This window comes from Lepidothrix coronata, unplaced genomic scaffold (genome assembly GCF_001604755.1).
Source record: "Lepidothrix coronata isolate B3197 unplaced genomic scaffold, Lepidothrix_coronata-1.0 Scaffold28, whole genome shotgun sequence".
Classification (NCBI taxonomy): domain Eukaryota; kingdom Metazoa; phylum Chordata; class Aves; order Passeriformes; family Pipridae; genus Lepidothrix; species Lepidothrix coronata.
The window spans coordinates 2,549,779-2,571,578 of NW_016690208.1; the positions used below are offsets into that span (position 1 = coordinate 2,549,779).

Genomic DNA, 21,800 nt, shown 5'->3' on the forward strand with positions numbered 1-21,800 from the left:
TTTATGACATGGAGCTCTTGGCTTCTGATACATGATGCAGACCTTGTCATGCTCTGTCATGGGTTTGAATTGCCACAGGTTCTTGTGTGGGAAGGCAGCGACAATATTTGCTGTACCTGTAGCCGAAATGAAGTACAGTTCATAGAATCATAGAATATCCTGAGTTGGAAAGGATCCACAAGGATCATCAGTCCAACTCCTGACCCTGCACAGGACATCCCAACAACCCCACCATATCCTTGAGAGCCTTGTCCAAATGCTCCTTGAGCTCTGGCAGCCTTGGGGCTGTGACCACTGCCCTGTGGAGCCTGTTCAGTGCCCAACCACCCTCTGGGGGAAGAACCTTAATTGCTGTTGGGAACATGTCACCAGGAGCTCTGTGCTCCTGTTCAGGGTCACCTGTGTTTGGTGCTATGCAGTGGGGCTGACTTTTCCTACACACAAATGTACCCCTTTCCCTCAGTTTTCCACGTTACCTTTGACAGCTGCTGTTAATGGGACTGTGGATTTCTGCATAAACTCATTCTGATTGTATTTTTTTACAAGAACAGTTCTTGCTATTTAAATTTGTCCCCTTCATTCTGTCTTCCTTTCCTTCTGTGTTTTCAGTGGAGAATGTTCAGAGCACCTTGGTCCCCATGAAGTTTCCTGTGCAGCACCTGGCTCTGAGCTGTGACAATCTCACCCTCTCTGTGTGTATGACGTCCAGTGAGATCGGTTCCTTCATCAGCTTTTTCGATGTCCGCACATTCCTGAATCAGGTACAGTGTGTGCAAAGTGGGTTTGGTTTTGGTTTAGATTTTGGTTTGGTTTTTTTTCAGAATACAGCAGAGGAGAGGCATAGCTGGGGTGGGATTTTCTGTCTCTCTCTTTGAGAGATGTCTTGTAAAGGAATTGCTCAGTAAGCTCATAAATCTACATCTTTTTATCAGTCATTTATCTAATTTATAGAAAGGTCAAAACCACTTTGAGCTATAACTTTGGGAGAATTCTGTGATCAGCTTTGTCTCATGTATTTGTGTTTCCTAAAAGGCAAAGCAGCAGAAACAGGCATTTGCTTACCACAAACTGGCCAAGGACTCGGGGAGTGCGGCCACAGTCAATGACCTGAAGTGGAACCCCGCCAGTCCCACCATGGTGGCCGTCTGTCTGTCCGATGGCAGCATCTCTGTCCTGCAGGTCACAGACTCTGTGAAGGTCTACGCCACCCTCCCGTCCTCCGTGGCTGTGACATCTGGTGAGTGGCATCCTCAGGTGGCACACGGAGTGCTGGGCGCTGAAGAGCGGGCGCACGTCGATAGGTGTGAAAACACAGGCTGTTTGTCTCGGGAGGAGGTTTCTTAACGTTAAAAAAAAATCCTTTGCGAAAAGGAAAGATTTAAACTTGAGACTCAGAGTGTGTTGCAATGGAATTGCTCTTTCCCAGTTGATTGGAGCAGCTGAGTCTTGTGAGTTATCAAACGGGCTCACCTGTGGCTTTTGCTGTCTCAGGCTTGACTCTCATTTCCAGGAAAACAGGCAAATAAGCATCATCAGCTGTTGGTTTTTGATCTCTTCAGACTTGCTTTCTCTGTGTCTGGATGATTCCATGTTTAATTCAGATTCATGATTTTTTGCAGGGGGGAAAAAATATAGCAGTTTTAATTTACTGGTCCTGTTTTTGTGGGGCCTTGTAACTGTTTGGTTCCTTGGTGCTAATGAAATTATCTTTTTTTTTTTTGCTTAGTGTGTTGGAGCCCAAAGGGAAAACAACTGGCTGTAGGGAGGCAAAATGGCACCGTGGTGCAGTATCTGCCTGTAAGTATTGTTGGTGGTAAGGCCTTATGTCTGCTCAATACTTTTGCAATATGATTTTTTTAATCTCCTTTTTTTTTCTTTCATCAGAAGCTACAGCATTTGGTCAGGTGGCACACAGTGTGAGCCATGTAATGCTGCCCAAGTGCTTCAGTAATATTCAAGTGTCTTAGGCCAATATTGGGTTTAGTTTAAGGTTTTGCAATGGTCACTAAAAAGTCACAATTTCAGAGTGGCACATGATGAGTGTTAAAGAGTGAGTTGCTTTAAAACAGTTCTGTGGGCTTTCTGCAAAACTTGCAGTTGGCTTTGTTCGTTGTCTTTTCTTTGTATTTAAGAGTTGTTTTATTTGCAGAATTTACAGGAGAAGAAAGTAATCCCTTGTCCTCCTTTTTATGATTCGGACAATCCTGTTAAAGGTACATCTTTTTATTTCTTTTTAACTTGTTTTCTCTCCTGTTGTCTTTAGTTGTAGCAGCTGTATACTGCACTGGTTATGTAATTACAGTGTGATTTAATTCACATATTTGGGAAAAATGCTATATCTCTGAATTGCATAGAAAAATTACCAGTTGGCCAGAGTCCTGCTCTATTTCTAGAATGTTTTCAATATGCATTTTGAAAGCTATTTTTTGTTAACTGATATAAGACAGTACTGTCACAAGTATTTCCCTTTAGCATGAAAATTTCTGAATATAAATCTAATTCTCATATTCCACATGAGTTTCACCTCATCATTTTGCCTCTTCAATACAATGTCAAAATAGAAAGTTTAGAAAAGCAGGAATGCTTCATTTGGATATGCCACACCACCACTCATATGTGGAAACACTGGCATTGTCTCATCTGTGATATCATCAAGCAACCCAAATATATTCTTCTAGCTTGTATTTTAAATTTCTGGGATCAAAGAATTTTCCCCCCTAATAATTTTGATGTTCTGCAGACAAATCATTGAAACTTGGTAGTTAAGGAGTTAGTTGCCATTTTTTTGTCATTTCCTTCTGTCTGCTGTGCACAGTTAAAATCAAGATAACCAAGGAAGTATCATTCTGAAGTGTTTCTGGCTGAGGTATTTGCTTTCCCTTTCAGTTTTGGATGTACTGTGGATTGGCACATACGTCTTTACTATCGTGTATGCAGCAGCTGATGGGACTCTGGAAACAGCCCCAGAAGTGGTCATAGCCATATTGCCTGTAAGTGCCAGCAAGTCACAGCTACACAAGTGTTTGTTGCTTGTTCTTGACTTGTTTATTACAGTGGCAAGTTGCTTTTATTGTTGGCATCATATAGAGCTCAAGTTTGGTGCTGTGGTAAATCATGGTTTTGAGGTTGGGGGGATTCAGTGGAGGAAGTAAAATCCACTTGAAAATCAATGAGTTCAACCTGTTCTCTGCTGAGATCAAATCAGGACATTATTGGTGTACCCTGGTGCAGATTTATAGGAGGTTACTCAGTTTCTGCATTGGAAGATAAATTAGGAATGTTGATTTTACAGAAAAAGGAAGAGAAGCGACCAGAGAAGTTTGTGAATTTCATGGAGCCGTGCTATGGGAGCTGCACGGAGAGGCAGCATCATTATTTCCTCAGCTTTGTTGAGGAGTGGTGAGTGGCAGGAATCATGGCGAGGTCTTTCCCTTGGTGTTTGTGTCTGAGTGGTCATTCCTTTCCTTATATTGTGTTCCTTCTTTTTGTAAACTATATAATACCTGAGTTTGAGAGCAATTAAATTGCTATTTTGAAAATGCTGTGTGAAAGTACAGCTTATTTCTCCTGCATGCTTTATCTCCGTGCCAACATACTCGTTTGGTGAGAATTTGTATGATTTCATGTAGGTACATAAGATTGTTTAAAATCTGTCATAACTATCTCCCTTGAGATTTTAAGTTACTGGGTGGGTAAAGCATGACTTTTGTCTCACTTAGTTATGTGTCTGTGTGAAGAAGCTGTTCTAACTTTTCAACTACCTCACGTGGACCATTGTTATTTATGATGATACAGGGTCTGTCAAATCATTGCTTTGAAAGAAAGAAAAAGCTCTGTAGTGATGTCCCAGACATGTTTCCCTCATCTTGGCAGGGAAAGTCATTTTTGTATTGTACAACTGTATTCCTAGTTGATTCCTAGTTGCAGATTTATATAGATGATAATGAATTTTGGAGCTGGGGACCTTGCAGTGGACTGTCCTGTTAGTTTTAAGGTGTTTGTGTCCATGCTTACAGGGATCTGGTTCTGGCAGCTTCGGCAGCTTCCACAGAAGTCAGCATTCTTGCCAAGCAAGGGGATCAGGTAATGTTTTTGTTCCACTTGGGGAATATATTTTGTGTTGTATTTGTGCATGTGTACCTCCTCTTTCCCAGAAATCTAAGTATAACCTGTATAAAACCTGGAATACAATGAGAAGATGAATTTTTTAAAAGCACCTCAAAACTAAACAGGCTTCTAAATTGTACAGAATCTTAAGGTAATTCTTAGATGAACAAGAGATTTGTGTGACACAGAGAGAAAGCACAAACAGAAACAGTGGGTTGGGAACCAAATACCAGAAGTCTGTTTTTCATGATTCATTTAGCAGTCTCAAAATTTGGTCAAGCTCACTTTATTAAAGTGATTCATGTGAGGTGACATGCAGTGATGTGTGAGAAGTCACACACAGATCTGTGAAGGGCCCTGATACTTCTGGCATTTGTTAATGTGAAAAATTTAAGTGGATGCTCTCTAGCTAGTCCTTCAGGCTGGAGTTCTGAAGAGAGCTGATCACAGGAAAGCAGTAGTCAAATTAATATTCTCACTTTTTGCAGAACTGGGAATTGTGGCTTTTGGAGGACTCCAGCAGAGCAGAACTTCCTGTGACAGATAAAAGTGATGACACTCTGCCCGTTGGTGTTGCTGTGGACTACACCAGTAACATGCCCATCGTGATCAGTAAGTCTTGTTAGTCTCTCTGGTGGAGTGGTCCAAAAATCTCAGTGTAGGAGATATTTTTGAGGGGCAGGCTGGTGCTCAGGGGTCTGGGAGATGGTTCTGAAAGGCAGACTGACACACCTGCCTTTAGTACCAAACCAACAACACGTGGCCTTACTTTTGTGTAAGGATTCAAATGGCAAAGTGTTAAACACAGTTCTTCCTTGGAGCTTTCAGGAGCCTGGGGTACTACAGTAACAGACTTGGGAAACAAAGCTCCTGAGCTACACCTGTGTTTCACAGAACTGGGATAATAGTGAGTTTAAATGAGTCATGTTCTAACACTGGGGATTTCAGGCTGCCTGCAAGGTGTTCTTTATTCTTGTCACTTATGTCCTTTGGCTGAACTGTTTTGTGTGAAGTACATTTGCACTGATCTAAAGCAAAAGTGGGTTGGTTTCAAAGCCAGAAACAGCAAAGATTGTTGAGGTGAATGTGTAGGTTTTAATTCTGCATTAAAGCACAGGGTCTGTACTGCCTAAACCCTGCTGTGCTCTACATCTAGGCAGCTGCACTGTTGCTGTACCTTCTGTGCTGCCTGAAGGCTCTTCTGAGCACCTTGTCAGAGTCTGAAGCTACATCTGAGCTACTGTGTTGTATCTTAGTGAATTCTGAGAACTCTCCCTTGAAACCCAGAGACAGATTGAAATAGAGATGCCTTCAGGCAGAGTGGAAGGTACTGCAGTCAGGAGTTCCTGAAGAGCACAGGAGGGTGCCAGTTAACTGAGAACTTTACCTGAATGAAAACCTACAGTAGGGAATTGAGGTCAAACTTTGTACTTGAATGCCAAATTGAATTTGAAGCCTTTTCTCTGTTAATCTATACAGTTGCTGGATTAAGGAATCTGTCAGGACAGATTTTTAAAACCTGTAGGGTTTTTAGAAAGGCTTTTGGAGAAGCTTTTTACTAACACATTCTCTGTATTCTCACAGAGTGCAACCAATTGGCTTTGCAGTTCACAGCAAGTTTAGGTTGCAAACAAACCTCTTTTGTCCTGTAGCTTGTTCCCATGTGGAAACTGCCCTTCCCTAGCATGCTTTTCTTGAAGAATCAATAGGTAAAGAAACATGGCCATCCACTGCACTGCCTGACAAACAAGGCACCATGATTATAGCAGATTTTTCCTGCATTCTAGATTATATGAGGTTTTTTGTTTAATTAAAGGCAGTTAAACCATTATTGACTTTTTTATTTAGAAATATAGGGAGCGTTTAACTGTGCTGAGAATTTTTTAACTGAAGCAGACTCACAGAGCAGCTGCAAATAACACAAGTATTTTATATCAGAGGTTCAGATCACAAGGATATTTGTTTGATGTTGGCTTTCTTTAAAGTTAAGAAGCTTCCTATGTAGCAATTCTCTTTGGTACTTTATGGATATGAATGTTAATGAGGTGACAGGACCCACTGGAATATGGGGACTGCTGAAAGGGACAGAGGATTGAAGGAGGGAGCAGCATATCAGTGAGGAAAAAGGACTGCTTCAAAATATGAAAAAGCTTGGCACAGGAATTCATGGGTGGAATTTGGACTTTGTCATTCAGGAGGTGACATCTGAGTGCCAAAATAACTCTTCATCTATGAATTTATGAAACATGAAGTCAGGAACAGAAAGGACAACAAAAGGAAAAAGAAAAAAAACGGGCATTTCATAGAGAAGCAAGGGAACAAAAATACAAATAAAATCGAGAAGGGAGAAATGTAGGAAATATTGTACTCATCAAGTCACATTAAGGTGGCAATGCCAGTAGGAACAGAACAAGAAACTTTGACTGCAGGACTTACATATGTGGTCTCTGGCAGGTGATGACAAGATCCTTGCCCCAGCTCCAGTTCTGATCTTGCTCTCTACGGACGGTGTGCTCTGCCCGTTTTACATGATCAACCAAAACCCAGGGGTCAGGTCACTTATTGTGACCCCAGAGCCACTGCAGTTGGCAGGAGAGAGAGTTCCAAAGTCAGCAGGTAAGTGCTCCAGTGGGGTAGGGGAACACTTGCATTTGTGGATCTGTGTCGTCTTCGTCTGTCAGTTTGGTAGTCAGACATGTATGTGGTCACAGAAAACATTTCTTTTTTTTTCTATGTAATGATGGGTGCTTTGTGCTCCCAGGACTGTTCTGTGTCCTTTGTGCATCAGTGTGAAATCATCTAGTCCTGTCTGTTGTAGGATCTCAGGCACTTTGCAGGCTGTGCTCTTAGACTCAACCTTTGGAGAACAGAGTCAAAGCAGTTTTAGGAGGCCCTTTGTCCAGCTTTGGGGTGCATGATTCTAGCTGCAGCAGGGGCTGCAGGCTCTGCCTGGGGACGAGGATCAAGCACTTTACAGACCCAGAGCGTGGTCTGCACACTTCAGAGAGGCGATGGTTTTCCTCCATGCTTTTGCCACAGGAGGTCATGATGCAAACTAAGGTGTTTGGCTGCAGCAAACCTTACTTAAACGATAGCTTTCTGCAGCTCTGTGAAAATTGTGTCAGCAGGTGAAGAATAGTAGTTTTGTTTTGAATTATAGATGTGTTGCCCTGTGTAGTGTGACATAGGCAGTTTCCAGTGCGGGGGTAGGCAGATAAGCTGATTGTTTTGCTTGTCTGAGTGCAGGAGTAATAACTGCAAAAGCATCATTTTTGTCTCTAAGCCCAAATTTGCTTCTCCTTCCCCAACCCCAATGCTGCTGTTTGGCAGCCTGCCCCTCTGCAGCGCTGGCTGGCTTGTGTGCTGATTGCCTGTTTTACTTGAGATGGCAGGAACCTCATCAAAATCAATGGAGAGAGGTGAAGCCTTTTCACAGGAAACTGCAGACAACATTAATCTGGACAGATTGTAGTATTGATCGTGACTTGGACTGTGAGCGCTTTCTGTATCACTTGCTGAGTTTGGGGACTGCAGGCCCAGCTCTGCCATCTCTCTTCCTCACTGTGCTGTCTGTCCAGTGAGTGAGGCAGTGCTGAGCTGTCCCCATCAAACAACATTTGGCCTTGCAATACCTTCTGCCATTAGTCAGTGCAGCCAGACGAGTCTCCTCCTTTCCAATTTGTCTTTTTGCAGGAATCACTGCCCCAACTCCAACCACTCCTCCAACTTCTCTAAAGCCTGACACAGTACCAGGTGTTGCTCCTGCTACTCCTGCCTCAAGTCAGCCTCCCACAGGGGGTGGAACAGCTGCTTTTTCCTTCATGCCTTCGGCTGTGAAGACACCTGGCTCCTCGGGCAGTGATCCTCCACCGTACCCCTTTGCCACTGATGCCTCCAAGCAAGCCCAGACTCCTGCTCAGACTGGAGCAGCAACATTCTCCTCTGCTGCTTCTAAGGCATCCACAACTCCTCCTGTGGGCACCACTACAGCTACTGCCACCTCCTTTCCTTTTGGATCCATGAACTTTAAGCCAGCTGCAGACAGCTCACCTGGGCCACCGCTCTCCACAGCTCCTGCTGCACAGAAGTCACCTTTTGCACCTTCAGCTTCTTCAGTCAAAGTGAACCTCAACGAGAAGTAAATAGATAAACAGTGAATGCAGGGGCTGGTTACTTCTTAAATTGCTCTAGGCATGGATATTGTATGGTAGTTCTGAAGATGGTGTCTGGCTTTTTGCCTTGACAGCTGTTCTCTATGCTCCCAAGAAAGCACTGAGGAAGCCTATCTTTAAGATGTAGCTGTCTCAGCTGTGAAAACCCTCAGTGCTTCCCATGCCAGAGGTTATGTTCATGGGTAGGATATAAGTGAAGGGACAATGCCAAAAATTAGACTGATAATTTGCCAAACTGCCTGAGACCTAGGAGGGTTTTTTTATGTGTCTTCTTCATAGGCATCAAACGGTAATTCCATGCCTTGGTTTGATGCAAATCATGGTTAAAAACTCTGGGATTTGAAATCCCTTCTGTCTGGGACTGATTTATTGAGGTGGTGATAGCACAAGAGTGTTTGAAGGTTCCTTCCCCCAACCTGAAGAGTAACTTGGAGAGCTGAGGGGAAGCTGTATCCACAGTTGATGGATGGCTTTGCCACTCCTGTGTTCAACAGAGAAGGTGCCAGACCTTTTGGGTTGGTTCCTAAATGGATGCTTGGTCACTGAACACAGAATCTGGAATCTTTAAAGCTCGTTCACACCAACTAAAACAAATAATATTGATTAGAAACTGTGCAAAATGGGTTTGAGTGAATTTTCTCAGATTTCATATACCCACTCTTCCCTCCAACTCCTGAGACTTGCTCTCTGTTTTTAGAAAAAATGGTTTAAAACACAGAGCTATGTTAATTGAAGCTGCTTTTTATAGAAAGCAACTTTTATGTAAATGTATCACAAGAAATTTCCAATGGTTCAAATGATTTTTTTTTTTTAATTTGGAAAATCTTTACTACACCAGGATCTGATGGGAGCTCTTAGGGCTTTTTATATTTTGTGTATAAAGCAAATGATACACCAGTGAATTGGCTGAATATTTAAACTGGCTGCCTTGAGGAGATGAGTTTGCAGATGAATAGAAATTCATCTTGCAGAATTTCTGCTTGAGCCTTGCTGTGAGGACGACACTGAAGGGCAGCTCAGATTTGCTATAGTTGGTGCGAAATGACGAGGTGCATTTTGAAGCAGTGTAGTACTTTTTGCTGGCATTTGGCTTTTGCTCACTGGGTGGGTCTGTGGTAGAGGTCTTTGTGGTTCCATGTATTCAGAAATTATCCTGAGTGGCTCCTCCCCACCATCTCCAGAAGCTACCCTCCTGGTGTTATAGCTGGAACTTGAGTTGTTGCTGATTCCAGTGGATGCTAATTCATGGGAACTTAATGCTTCATTTTGGAGGGAGGGAGGGAGGCAGCAGGATCAGTTCAGAGCTGAGAGATGTTCTGCTTTTTGTTTCAGGTTCACTGCTGTAGACACCTCTTCTCCCACAAGCAGCAGTGGCCAATGCACTTCCACAATGTTTTCCTTCTCAACCACTTCAAAACCTGCTTCTGGAGGTTCTCTGAGCCAGTCCACACCTGTCCCAGCCTCTCCTGCTACACCACTGAAGACTTCATCCCCTGTGCCTCCCACGGGTAGGAGGCTGATCCTGTTGTTGGGAATAGTGCATTATAAACAATGTTCTAAAAGTTTTAGGACATAGAGAGCTTTATTTGGCTTCTTTCTTTCTTGGTTTTCTTGCTTTAATGGCCCTCCTGATTGGCACACTGTAGTGGTGTGATGCATTTAGTCTTGAAACTGAGCAGTTTTTCCATTTGTGCTCTTCATCCCTCAGAGAGACATATGTGAAACAATTATGTTCAGCTGCTTACATTCATCCACAAGTTCTGGCATTTTCAGGGCTCTGTAATGCAGCTCTGATTATGGATGTTTCTGGGCAGTCACACAAATTGATGCCTTTCTTTGCATCTGGATTGACTAGAGTTCAAAAGGATCACAAATGAGTTCAAATCAGATGGCACTCACTTCTTAGCAGAATGATATTCCATCTCTCAAATGGTTGTGTGACTGGGGGTCTCGAGGTCCTCAGGAGTGGTACAGCCAGCCACTGTAGAGTAGCAGTTTTTACTGTTAGCAGTTTTTACTGGGTTTACTGCCAAGTGGCAGTTTTTCTGTTAGCCAGTTGTCACTAGATGGGAGTGAAAAGGCACCTGAGGAAGGTGTGTTCTTGGGCTAGGGCCCATAGCACTGCTGCTGTTGGATTTGACAGCAGTGATTATGTGTCTGATCACAACCTGTTTTTTCAACCTTTGTATAAGTTCATAAATTACTGTTTCTCTTAAATTCCAGTGGCACGTCCTGCTCAAAATGTTCCTTCAGCTTCCTTAGTACAGAAGACACCCAAAATCACCCCGTCTGCAGCAAAGCCAAGCTCTGCTCAGGTAACAGGGACTGGACTGGGTTCTTCAGAGGGTGAATATTTTGCATGGCCCATCAATTGCTTAGAATTCCTTGGACGGAATTAGTATTCTTAGGTCCAAGAATTAGCTAGCTTTTGACATTTAAATAACAGCAAATCTGTGGTTCTAAAACAATGTTCTCTGCATGTCTTCAGAGAGTTGTGTTTTGATCTGTGTTGTTATAATCAGAGTTATCTGGTGTCTGAATGTAGTTTCCAACATGAGGCCTTTGTTGGTATTCTAAGCTCCCTGTTGCAATGGATATATCCTTTAATATTGGTTTTGTTTTTTTTTTTCCCCAGGGCAAATCAGCACTCCCCAATGCAGCTTTAGAAAAACAGACCCACCAGTGGAAGGATTCAGACCCTGTCATAGCAGGAATCAGAGAGGAGGTGAGACTTTGAAACAGTTTTCTACATTTTAGAAACTGTTAAGACCACAGACACTTCAGTTCAGCTGTGTTCTGATGGTGCCTGTAAGCAGCTTAGGAATCAGAATGGAAATTTTTCCCAAGATAATCAGCCTGGTTTGTAGTTGCTGTCCGTGTGTCCTCTTCAGTCATCTTCACTCACTGTGCTAAAAAGATGGACTGTTCTTTCCTGTTAAACATTCAAGAGAAATTTCCCGCTTTGGCTGCAAAGTGACGGGTGTTCGTGGTGCAATTGAAGCATGATCCAGGAGCTGTGACATTTGTTCCAGACCCTGCTGTGTTTCATTGGCTGCACTTTCTTCCTCTTGACTTTGCAGATTGCACATTTTCAAAAGGAGATGGAGGAGCTGAAGGCCCGGACTTCCAAAGCCTGTTTCCAAGTTGGAACTCCAGAGGAAATGAAGATGTTGCGAACCGAGTCAGATGATCTTCACACCTTCCTCTTGGAAATTAAAGAGACAACAGAGGTGAGCAGGGTATCTTCAAACTGTGAACCATTTAGCTCCTCAGCAGTGGCTGTTCCTCACCTGATGTTCCTACTTAACCTGCCAAAGCTGAACTGATGTAGATGGAACATCTGACTCTGCCCTGTTAATGTGGGGGTGACATTTGCATTTGTGCTTTCAGGCAGATGCTTGCAAAAGCCCTTGTGCTGGAGATGGCAATGAGAACCTACTTTGAACCTTGTCCCATCTGTTCTATTTCTAATTGCAGTCACTTCACGGAGATATTAGTATTCTGAAGACAACCTTGCTGGAGGGATTTGCAGGGGTAGAAGAGGCTAAAGAACAGAACGAACAGAACCGTAGTTCGGGGTATTTACACTTGCTCTATAAGAAACCTTTGGATCCCAAGAGTGAAGCACAGCTTCAGGTACGAAAATAGAGAGTTTTAAATAAAATATAACTGAGGTTTGCATGTGCAAGTGCCCAGCATTGTTGTTCTGCCCTAGGTATTTGCTGTTTCAACAAAGTCTAGCAAAAGTGCAGTGAGCTTTGTTTTCCATGAGTTTAAAGACACTCTGAAAATCTTCTCCTAAAGCTCCTCTCTGTTGTTGCCGTTTGCAGTGATTCAAAACTCCTGCTGAAGGGAAGTAGTTCACCTGAGATCCAAGTCTATTCTAAGCTTAGAATGTGACTCTTGACATCCTGTTCCTTCTCAGCCTGTAATATTTGCTCAGGGATTTCAGATAAAAGAGTGTTGGGTTTTTTTTCCTACACTTTATAGAAGAGTTCTTGGAATTATTTTTATCTTCAGCAAGTGCCTTATGGAACAATTTGATGATTTATTATGACTTACAGAATTGTGTGGTTAATTTCATGGATGGTGGAGCATAAAGCTTAATGATATTCTAAAAGCTGGGGCACAAAGGAAAATAACCAGCAGTACATAAAGAGGCTTTCAAAGACATGAAAGAAAATAGGGGTGAAGCACTCTTTGTTACAGCTCTGGTGATGAGGGCTGTTTAACCCTAAGCAAAATAGAGTGAATGTGCCCTACAAATGATACTTGGTCTTTTATACACTGATAAGTTCCCCTCAAGAAGTTTGACTGGCAGGCTGAAGGCATAATTGAATGTCATCTTTGTGGCAGGAGTTATCAGGAGTAGGCATGCAGTTATTAGAAATGAGCTGACACAAAGTCATTTCTTTCAGGTCTGATCTCTGATCTTCACCTGGGTTCTGTAGATTGATTCACAGTCTTAATTGCACCCCTTGCTTTGATGTCCAGTATGTCTCTGTAACAGTTCAAGCTTATGCTTGTGACTTCAGAGATAATCTTGAAATGCATGTTTCCCTGTTCTAGAGAGAGGATCATGAGGAAAGGCTAACACACTGAGAGAGAAGTGGAAGTGGACTGGAATGTAAGGAGAGAACTTTCAGGTCAACTTTCTGAAAGTCTGTGAGAAAGCTCTGCTCTAACTCTTAAATTTTGCTCAGTCTGCATGATCCCCATTCTCCTGGGCGAGAAAAACTCCCTTAGTCAGCTTTGTGTCTTAGTTTTCAATGAAGTTTTAAAGACCCTGAAAATTTTCTGATGTCCAGCCATATTGATTTGGTATCCAGAGAGTTGCTGCTATATAGTTGCTGGAGAGAGAAAACTTGGCCTTGGCAGTGTGTAACACTAAGCCCACATTAGAACTAGGTTTGGTTTCAGGTTGGGGATGTCAGACTAGAATTTCATGCTGTGTCTTGAAAACACTTGGAGTGGAATTTTTCCCAAACCATGTTCCTTGGCTGCTTCATCATCGTATTTTAAGTGAGCATTCTGTTGGGATGAGCTGAAACCAATTGCAGTTGCCATTTCCAATTTACAAGGTCAGAGTTCAAGTCATGGCCGTGCCATGGCAGGCTGGAGGGATGACAGTAATGAGACTGAGTGCTGGGTTTGTTTAAGGAGCAGGGCTTGAGGCCAGAGGTCTCTGGCTTAGCCGTGGCAGTTGTGCAACTGTGTGGTCATGGATAAGTCACTTTACTCTCCGTGCTTGCTTTTTATTTATTTTTTTTCTTTCCTACCTATAAAAAAATCAAATTAATTCCTTGCCTTAATGTGGGAGTTGTGAGCATTTGTGAATGCTTTCATTAATCATGGTCTGTGAACGCTGGTCTCCCAGAGCCTTGCGAATTGCCTGCAAAGCTTTGATCACTTACAATTGTTAGAAGTTTCAGCGTTATAAAATGGGAGCAAATGACTCATGTTCTGTGAAATGACATTTGAAATAAGGATTGTTTTGTACAATGCCTGGTGTTTGTAAAACCCTTTCTTTAAAGATCTGGCAATGTTTTGCAAATATTATGGAAAGTATTATTTCTAGAGAGAGAAATGAGAGCTGGGGTAAAATGCCCAAGCTAAACCCTGTGTGTACCCCATTGACTGATAAGTAAATTTTCTCTACATTTGGTTCTGTTGTGCTGGTAAAACTTTCCAGGCAGAAATATGGGGAAGTGCTGCATGGCTTGGACTGAATGAACCCAAAGAGTCTTCAGCTTCTGAAGCTGAGATTTCTGAATTGAATTAAAAACTGACTTTATCTTACACGGTAGGAAATCCGGCGCTTGCACCAGTACGTGAAGTTTGCTGTTCAGGATGTGAATGATGTTCTGGATTTGGAGTGGGATCGGCATCTGGAACAGAAGAGAAAGCAGAAGTAAGTAATTGAAGTTGGAGTACAGAACTACTATAAAGAACACATCAGTGAATTGGGAATTAGTTTCTAATCAACAGACAGAAGCCTTTTAACAGTATGATCTTTTTCAAGGGGTCTGGGAGTAAAGCTTGGCTAAGACACCTACTGGGAGCTACAGGTTTAGACTCTCTGGCTTCATACGTGTTACATACATTGTTATGTTTCTGTCTAAGTGAAAATAGTGCTTATAGAAAGAACCTGTAAGGCTTGTAGAAATCCAGTGATGGTAGCTAATGAAACCTTACTAATAGATAAAACATCATGAAGAAAATGAGCTAAATGAATAAAGGGGCAGCATATCTAAAGGAGAAATATGCATTGGAGATGAACTGAACTTCTTTGTTGTTCAAACCAAACCATGTTTGACGTCATTAAGTCGCCAGAACCACCAAACCTCACTGAGTTTTAAGTAGCCAGAACCACTAGGTGTTTGCTTGCCTGCCTGTGGCCAGATAGACAGAATGGTCCTTATCTCTTGATCTGATCCCTTCAGGCGTCTGATCGTTCCTGAGAGAGAGACTTTGTTTAACACCCTGGCTAATAACCGGGAAATAATCAACCAGCAGAGGAAGAGACTGAATCACCTGGTGAACAGCCTGCAGCAGCTCCGCCTCTATAATCAGACATCTCAGTGGAGTGTTCCCAGCGATACATCTCTCAGCAGTGCTCAGAGGTATGTCTAACATGAATTTCTGAGTGGTGTTGACACTCCTCCTCTCTTGCCCCTAGCAGTGTGCAAAGGTGCATCCTCCAAAGAGTGATGTTTTGTGGGCATGGTATGGGAGGACAGGATGTCCCTAAAAATTACACTGAACTGTGCCCGGGCGATATAGAAGCTCACTGGTTATATTCTGTGACACGCTGTTTGATGCTGTGTCAGAAATTTCCCCTAGAAGTTAAGGGGTTTTATAGTAAATGGGATAATAGAGCCTCCAGGCTGAGATACTGCTGGTTGTCTGTCTGAGTTCGGGGGAAGAAGTGAATGGCTCTTGAAGTTTCCAAAATAGTTGTTTAAATCACACAGTGTCTAGAGGAGCGGATTGTTCTTCCAGTGCTTCTAGTGGCTCTTTTGGCCCACTTCTGTTCCTGATTTGTTTGGCTTCTTTCTGCTGCTGATGTTTTTTCACTGCTCTGTTTTGTCCCAGTTTTGACAGCGACCTTGAAAGCCTGCGCAATGCTTTGATGAAAACTACCTTGAAATCACAAGCCAAACCTCTGCCTAAAGCACCTGGTAATTTATTCTTTCTTCCTGGCATTCAGACCATAAACGTGAATTACTTTTTTTTTTGACTTGCAGTTCGATTACAGACTAATAACTGTCTGCCATTTTTCAGCTAAGTTGTCCCCAGTGAAGCAGGCACAGTTGAGGAATTTCCTAGCCAAGAGGAAAACTCCACCAATTAGGTCTACAGCTCCAGGTAAACCTTTAGTTAATGTAGAAGTCTGAAGTGATTTCCAGGAGGGTGAGTACTTGCTGTAGGACTCAGTCCTGAAGTTAGCTTTTGACTTTCCAACCCTTTCCTGTTCCCCCATCTGCTCTCAGTAAGAATTTTCTTCAGTTACTGTCTGGTTGAAGGCTGCCTTTCCTGGCAGCTAAGAAGTCAAATCCTAACAATGCAGGATTAAAACAGGCCAATAGAAGAGCATCCTAAAATAGGGTGCACCTGTTGTGGCTGTTGGGCTGGATGGTTCCCTCAACTTAATACACACATGATTTTGTTTCTGATATTGCAGCAAGTTTGTCTCGATCTGCCTTCCTGTCCACAAGATATTATGAAGATTTGGATGAAGTCAGCTCAACATCCTCAGTTTCCCAGTCACTGGAGAATGATGATTCCCAAGCAGTGGACCAGGAAGAAGAGGCTGCTCCAGTCCAGATCCCTCGTCATGCTCCTGTGGTCCGAACTCCCTCTATCCAGCCTGGTTTGATGGCTCAGTCTCCGTCCTTTGGGAAGCAGCACCTCTCCCTGGGTACTTTGCATGAGTTGTGTTTGCAGTGCCTCTCCAATTCTGAGTATGTTCTTGTGGGTATCTTTAACCACTGTATCCATTGCCAGTGCTTCAGGCCCTGGAGAAGTGAGTGCAGGAGGCAGATTTATGCTGCCAAGTTCCCAGGAGCAATAGCAGAGTGGCATTGTTAACTCATGAACTTGAGCTAAAAGTACTAAAAGACCTTGACTCATTGACTGTGTTTTCATGACAGCCTGGTTCTTTCAGATTGTAGTGACCTAAAATACTGCCCTAAAGACTAGGAAACTGAAGTACTGCTGCATTTGATTGATGTGGCCAAGGTTAGGAGTTCTGAGCCCAGCAAGTCTCACTAAGAACTGTATTTGCATACACTCAGTTTTCCTTGTGTGGGAGAGGTTTTTTAATTTTTGAAGCCAGAGAGAAAAATAAAGTGTCAGCAAAAGTGTCTGTAACAGCAAACTTAAAGTCCTCTAATGCACTGAAATGACATCTATTGAGACTTACTTGCTGAATTCCTTGGGATACACCAAAACTGCTAGGGACAGATAGTGTTGATTGTTTCGAAAGGTTTGCACATCAGTCCTGTCAGAAGGAAATTGTGCACTTTAGAGGAACTGCAGTTCAGCAAAGGCTTTCAAAGACTTGCCTGATTTGTAGAGATACAGTGGACTGTAATGTTTTTGTGCATTTTGTTTTTTAGTGCCTACGTCTTCAAACAGAATCATACCACAAGGGGCAGACAGCACAATGCTTGCAACAAAGACTGTGAAACACGGGGCCCCTGCTCCCACTGTCACTGTTCCAGCACCACAAGCAGCAGCTGCTGCAGCTCTGCAGAGGCAGATGGCTGCTAACCAGTCCCCAGGTAAAAGGATGACTAATTGCCCAAGTGACCTCTGAGCAGCTGAATGTGGCTTTCACAGGAATTTATTTCTCTCAGAGGAGAAGATCATCAGACAAAATGTGACGCAGATCTGTAGTTGTTGCATCTCTGAGCTATCCAGTGCATCTTTGTCTTCCTTCTTCCTGGAAGCTACTAGTACAAAATGCCTGAGGAACTCCCACCTCAAACTTCTTCTGCCTTTCTCATCTGTGCAGTGGCAGAAATGTTGATGAGGTCCTGGCACAACCATTGATCTGTGTGCAGGAAACTCTTGGAGAGCAGAGAAAGGATGTCACTGGCCTGTATTAATAACTATTCATTATTAGCTATGCAATTAAAGATCTGAATTGTAAAACAAATTAATATTGAAATTTAAATTTGAAGGTGAACTGTTAAGTCTTGGATTTGCTTGTAAGGTTTTGAGTTGACAGGAGAAGGGTTCCCCAATCTAAGCTTTTCCTGTTTAGCTTTAGACATTTCTTGGTGCTTCTCCAGCACTGCAGTGCCAGTGCAGAAAAGACACACAACTCAGTTACTGGTAGAGGAATTGGGTTAGTTTATTCTCCTTGCCTGAGGAGTGCCTAAGTGCAGAAGGTTAACTAGTGACATGAATTCTGGCAGAGGCTGGGGAGTAACTACACAGTCATTGCTGTTAACTGAAGATGTTACAGTGTGTGTAAGGGAAACTTCATAAGAATAATTGGTCAACAAGCAACAAAAATTGTACCAACTATATAGATCATTGTCCGCTTCTCTGGTGTCTATTGAGGGCTGAGATACCAAATGTTTTTGGCCAGATATGCTACATATGTTGTAGAAACTGAGATGGATTTTTTGGAGTTACTCAGGCACCATCTTGAATGAAATGCTTAATATGGAGATCATCTTTACATCTTTTTTTTTTTTTTTCCTCCTCTCTTTTTTTGTTCCTTAAAGCTGTAAGCACCTCCTTGACTGAATCAACTCTGAAAAACGTTCCTCAGGTGGTGAATGTGCGAGAACTCAAGCCTGGTGCATTGACTCCAGCTGTCTCTGCAGTAATAGGGTGAGTGGCCTTCAGTAACACTTGCAGTAGAGCACATCTGCCAGTGGGGAGCAGTAGCAGTGTTTTACATAGCCTGGCTGTGGAAAACCTAAAGGGGTTTTAGAGAAGAGTGTTGGGTTTGTGGAATGAAAGAAAGAAAGATAGATCTTCTTTCTGGGTCATTCAAGGATTTGCTCATGGTTTGTCCTGAACAAATGATGAGACCAGTATTAACCTCCTTCTCCATTAGTCTGTGAAATGCATTTTAGTGCATCCTCTCCTTTTGGGATCCAATGGTTTTACTGTTAATATGTACTTTGGACCTGGTATCTCTCCAGTCACCACCTCTGTTCTGCCTCTTTCAGTGAGGGACGTGCAGCCCTCTGTCGCTGAGTGTGGTCTGACTTTAGGCTGTCCAGATGTTTTCCTTCTGCTTTGTCATCCATTACAGAGAAAACCTCTGGAGTTATGCCTCTTCTGTCTATTCCCAGATTCACCCCCTGAGGGAGGCAGAACTGTGCTCTGGCTTTTATGGAAACTTGTCTCAAATTTTTTGATATCAGAATTTTGACTGAAGGGTTGTGTGTCACTGGGGGCTGATCACTTTGGGGAAGTACAGAGCTGCCAGGTTGTCTTCCTGAGTAAATTATGAATGTTGACTTTTGTTATTTAACCTTGAAGTTGTTGTTATGATTTCTTGTAAGTTAGCTGTAACACTTGGCCTCCCTGCTCTGCCTCGTACAGACAACAGCCAGCTCAGCTCATTCCAAAGATTTCTGTCTTATCACCAGGCTCTGTCACCAGCCACAGAACTAGTCCTTTTCCCTGTCATTGTAATGACCTTGAAACTGTCTTTGTTTGAAGTTGCTACTGCTGCTTAAGACAAGGATAGTGCATGGCCACTATATTCTGGGCTGGGAAGGCAAGGGCGCTGCTGAGAAGTATGAGCAAAGTTGGGCTCACTGCATAAAGTGGGATAAACTCACCACATATCTCAGAGTTGCAGATCCTTTATCCATATAACTGTGAGCTGTACATGCAGCTCCTGGAACAACTGCTGTTGTTGTATCACTTCTGGTTTTCATACATTTTTTTTTTTTTATACTCTTCACTGTCAAAGAAAAAAGGTGAAGTTCCTTTGATGCAGCTTTTCAAACAGAGAACAGTCTTACAGTGGTGGTGCTCAGCTGCTGACCTTGACATTTACTTCATGGTTTCTTCTGCATTTTAATTGTGAAACAGTCTGGGAGCATTTTAGCAGTATTGTGACCAGGAAGACTTTTCCACTCTCTTTTTCATCAGAACTGTGATGAAAAAAGTAGAAAGTACTGGCTGTGCATAGAGAAGGACGTGAGCAAGCAATACATAAATGAGATTGGTTTTCACTTGAGCTGTAGTTAAAGACCTGTCTTACTTTCAAGTAGTTTTAGACTGGCAGTATTGATTGATCTCTCTAATTTATAGATCTCCAGCTAGCTTGATATCTTGAAGGCTTTCTCTACAGTCTTATTTTATAGCTGACCTCATAAAAATGTACTTTCTAAAAATTCTACCCAAATGAACCGTGCTTGCCAGTCAGATTCAGCACTAAAATGAAGAGCATTCACCCAGCAAAGTTAATTCATCAGTTTTTGCTACTTCAGACATCCTGGCTCCCTTTTGCTGCCACAGCACGCTCTTCGGGTTGTTAAGCAGGAACGATTTTTCAGTTGTTACCAGTTGTTCAGTGGCCTGTGACTGGGTTTGTTGGTGGTCTCAGTCCAGTTACAGATACATAGTTTCCAGTGGAAAAAAAAAAATCCAGTTTCCACAACTGAAGTCGAACCCAGCATTTCCACAGCCTTGTCAGAGAACCCATGGGTCAAATGATCTTGAGACTTTTCTGGGGGAAAGGTCCCACCCTGTCATGAATTTCACTGGCCTTCTGTTGTTTTCTTCTTTGTTCAGTTTAAACTTGAGTTTACAGCTGCACCATCCCAACACCGACTCCTTCCAGTGTTAATCTTGAAGTTTTCCTTGTTTGCTTTAGTTTTGCTTTGGGCAGAGGGCAAATCCAGACCATGCAATGTGGAGAGAGCATGCATTGCTGGAGGGGAGAAAGGACTTACTAGTAATGCAAAGCTGTTTAAGGCACAAAACCATATCCAAGACCAAATGGCCATGCAAAATGTTTCATGCATGTGTCCACTTCCTTTGGAATATGGTAGAAAATTCCTGTCAACTGGCCTGTAGCTGACCAGACAGTAACTGCAGTTTGGGAAGTTACATGCTTTACAAGATAGGCAACTTTAGATGCCCAAATTTACTTCAGCCTCAGCCCTTTTTATAGTACAGAGATTGGTTATTGCCTTAGGAAACATCTGGCCTGAGTCAAAATGGAGAGAGCCTGCTAGGGTAAGAAAGCTGGCCTTTGCCACAAAAAAAATGCAACCAGTGTTGAATTTAAGCTTCTGAAATCTTCTGGTATTGACCATTGAAACTTGTGAACCTGGTGGGCCACATACCTTGAGGAGGTGTTAAAACTGGATGGCTGTTCCCAAGTTATGGTGATTTGGTGTGTTAATGGCCCACAGTGCAGAGGTTGGATGCCTCACCCCATAAGAAACTGCCTTTCTGCAGCAATTTTCTGTGGGTTCTCGTGTATAATTTATTTCATGGTCAAATTCCCAAACCTGTAGTGTAGAATGCAGGTTAATTTTATCACAGTTCTTGCCATGACCTCGTTAATGTTTGTGCTACACTTCAAAGACAGGAAATGCTCTCTCCACCCCCTCCCAACTCTGTCTCCTTGCTCAGCATTTCTGAGCATTGCATTTATTTGTCTGGGCTCCACACTATAAAGGAAGCTGCTTAGATTTGTTATCCACAAAGCATAAAATTGTAATCTCCTTACCTGCTGATATTTCATCAACTCCCTGTAAAATAGAAAGCCCTGACTCCCTTCAGTATGTGAAGAAGACTTGATCATTTAAGTCTAGAAGTTTAAACACACTTGCAGAGTTTCTTCGTTAAATGTGGCTGATTCACTTAAGAGGTTTATTCTCTAATCAGATTTGTTCGTTTGGAGTTGTGTGTGGAATCTTTAATAGCGGCGGTCGTTCGAGGCTTCTGGAAGCTGTGCTTTCTGAGAGGAGAGGAAATCCTCTTTCAGACTAGTTATTCATATAATTGTTTCATTTTTCTTTTTAAGATCATCCGTGCCTCACTCTGCAGCCCAGGCAGTTCATCAAGTTTTGGCTACTGTTGCTACAAATCAAGCTAAACAGGTACCTGATACAGAACCCTTTCCCTGGGGAATGCTGTACCTGGGCATGCTCAGCACAGTTTGGGGGTTTAGTTGTTGTTGATGAACAAATCATCTAAAAATCACTTTTCACAGCTTGCCCTGCGTTCTTGACAAACCATTTATCTATCCATGACCTCAACAGTGTGATGCCAGAGACATATCTTTGTTATGTCTTCCCTTTTCTCACTTTTGAAGACTTGCAGCTTTCTAATGGCCACAACCTTGCTGCAGGAGGGGTTGCAGCAAAAAAAACAGCAAAGGAAACTGTGTTAGGTAGATACACCAAAAAAAAAAAAGTGATAGGCAATCAAGGGACAGAGTAGTTTACTTATCCTGTTATTCTACTGAAAACATTTCTTACTGGTTGTCAGGCTAGGGGGTTTTATATCTACACATCCAAAAAAAAA

General features: G+C 42.6%; 1 protein-coding gene across 2 annotated transcripts in view; it reads left to right on the forward strand.

Annotated features, from left to right (window-relative positions):
* The window catches only part of NUP214 (nucleoporin 214), a 41,287-nt gene that overhangs the window by 1,898 nt on the left and 17,589 nt on the right, over positions 1–21,800 (forward strand). For both annotated transcript variants that reach the window (XM_017810199.1, XM_017810200.1), the window contains exons 3-25: positions 610–761; positions 1,033–1,237; positions 1,727–1,797; positions 2,150–2,213; positions 2,887–2,990; positions 3,293–3,399; positions 4,017–4,083; positions 4,596–4,719; positions 6,562–6,723; positions 7,801–8,245; positions 9,612–9,787; positions 10,503–10,594; positions 10,915–11,004; positions 11,360–11,509; positions 11,757–11,915; positions 14,087–14,190; positions 14,723–14,902; positions 15,375–15,460; positions 15,564–15,647; positions 15,964–16,200; positions 16,901–17,065; positions 18,020–18,128; positions 21,298–21,373. In XM_017810199.1, the coding sequence (XP_017665688.1) occupies positions 610–761; positions 1,033–1,237; positions 1,727–1,797; positions 2,150–2,213; positions 2,887–2,990; positions 3,293–3,399; positions 4,017–4,083; positions 4,596–4,719; positions 6,562–6,723; positions 7,801–8,245; positions 9,612–9,787; positions 10,503–10,594; positions 10,915–11,004; positions 11,360–11,509; positions 11,757–11,915; positions 14,087–14,190; positions 14,723–14,902; positions 15,375–15,460; positions 15,564–15,647; positions 15,964–16,200; positions 16,901–17,065; positions 18,020–18,128; positions 21,298–21,373 (3,209 nt within the window). The remainder of the gene's footprint in view (positions 1–609; positions 762–1,032; positions 1,238–1,726; positions 1,798–2,149; positions 2,214–2,886; positions 2,991–3,292; positions 3,400–4,016; positions 4,084–4,595; positions 4,720–6,561; positions 6,724–7,800; positions 8,246–9,611; positions 9,788–10,502; positions 10,595–10,914; positions 11,005–11,359; positions 11,510–11,756; positions 11,916–14,086; positions 14,191–14,722; positions 14,903–15,374; positions 15,461–15,563; positions 15,648–15,963; positions 16,201–16,900; positions 17,066–18,019; positions 18,129–21,297; positions 21,374–21,800) is intronic.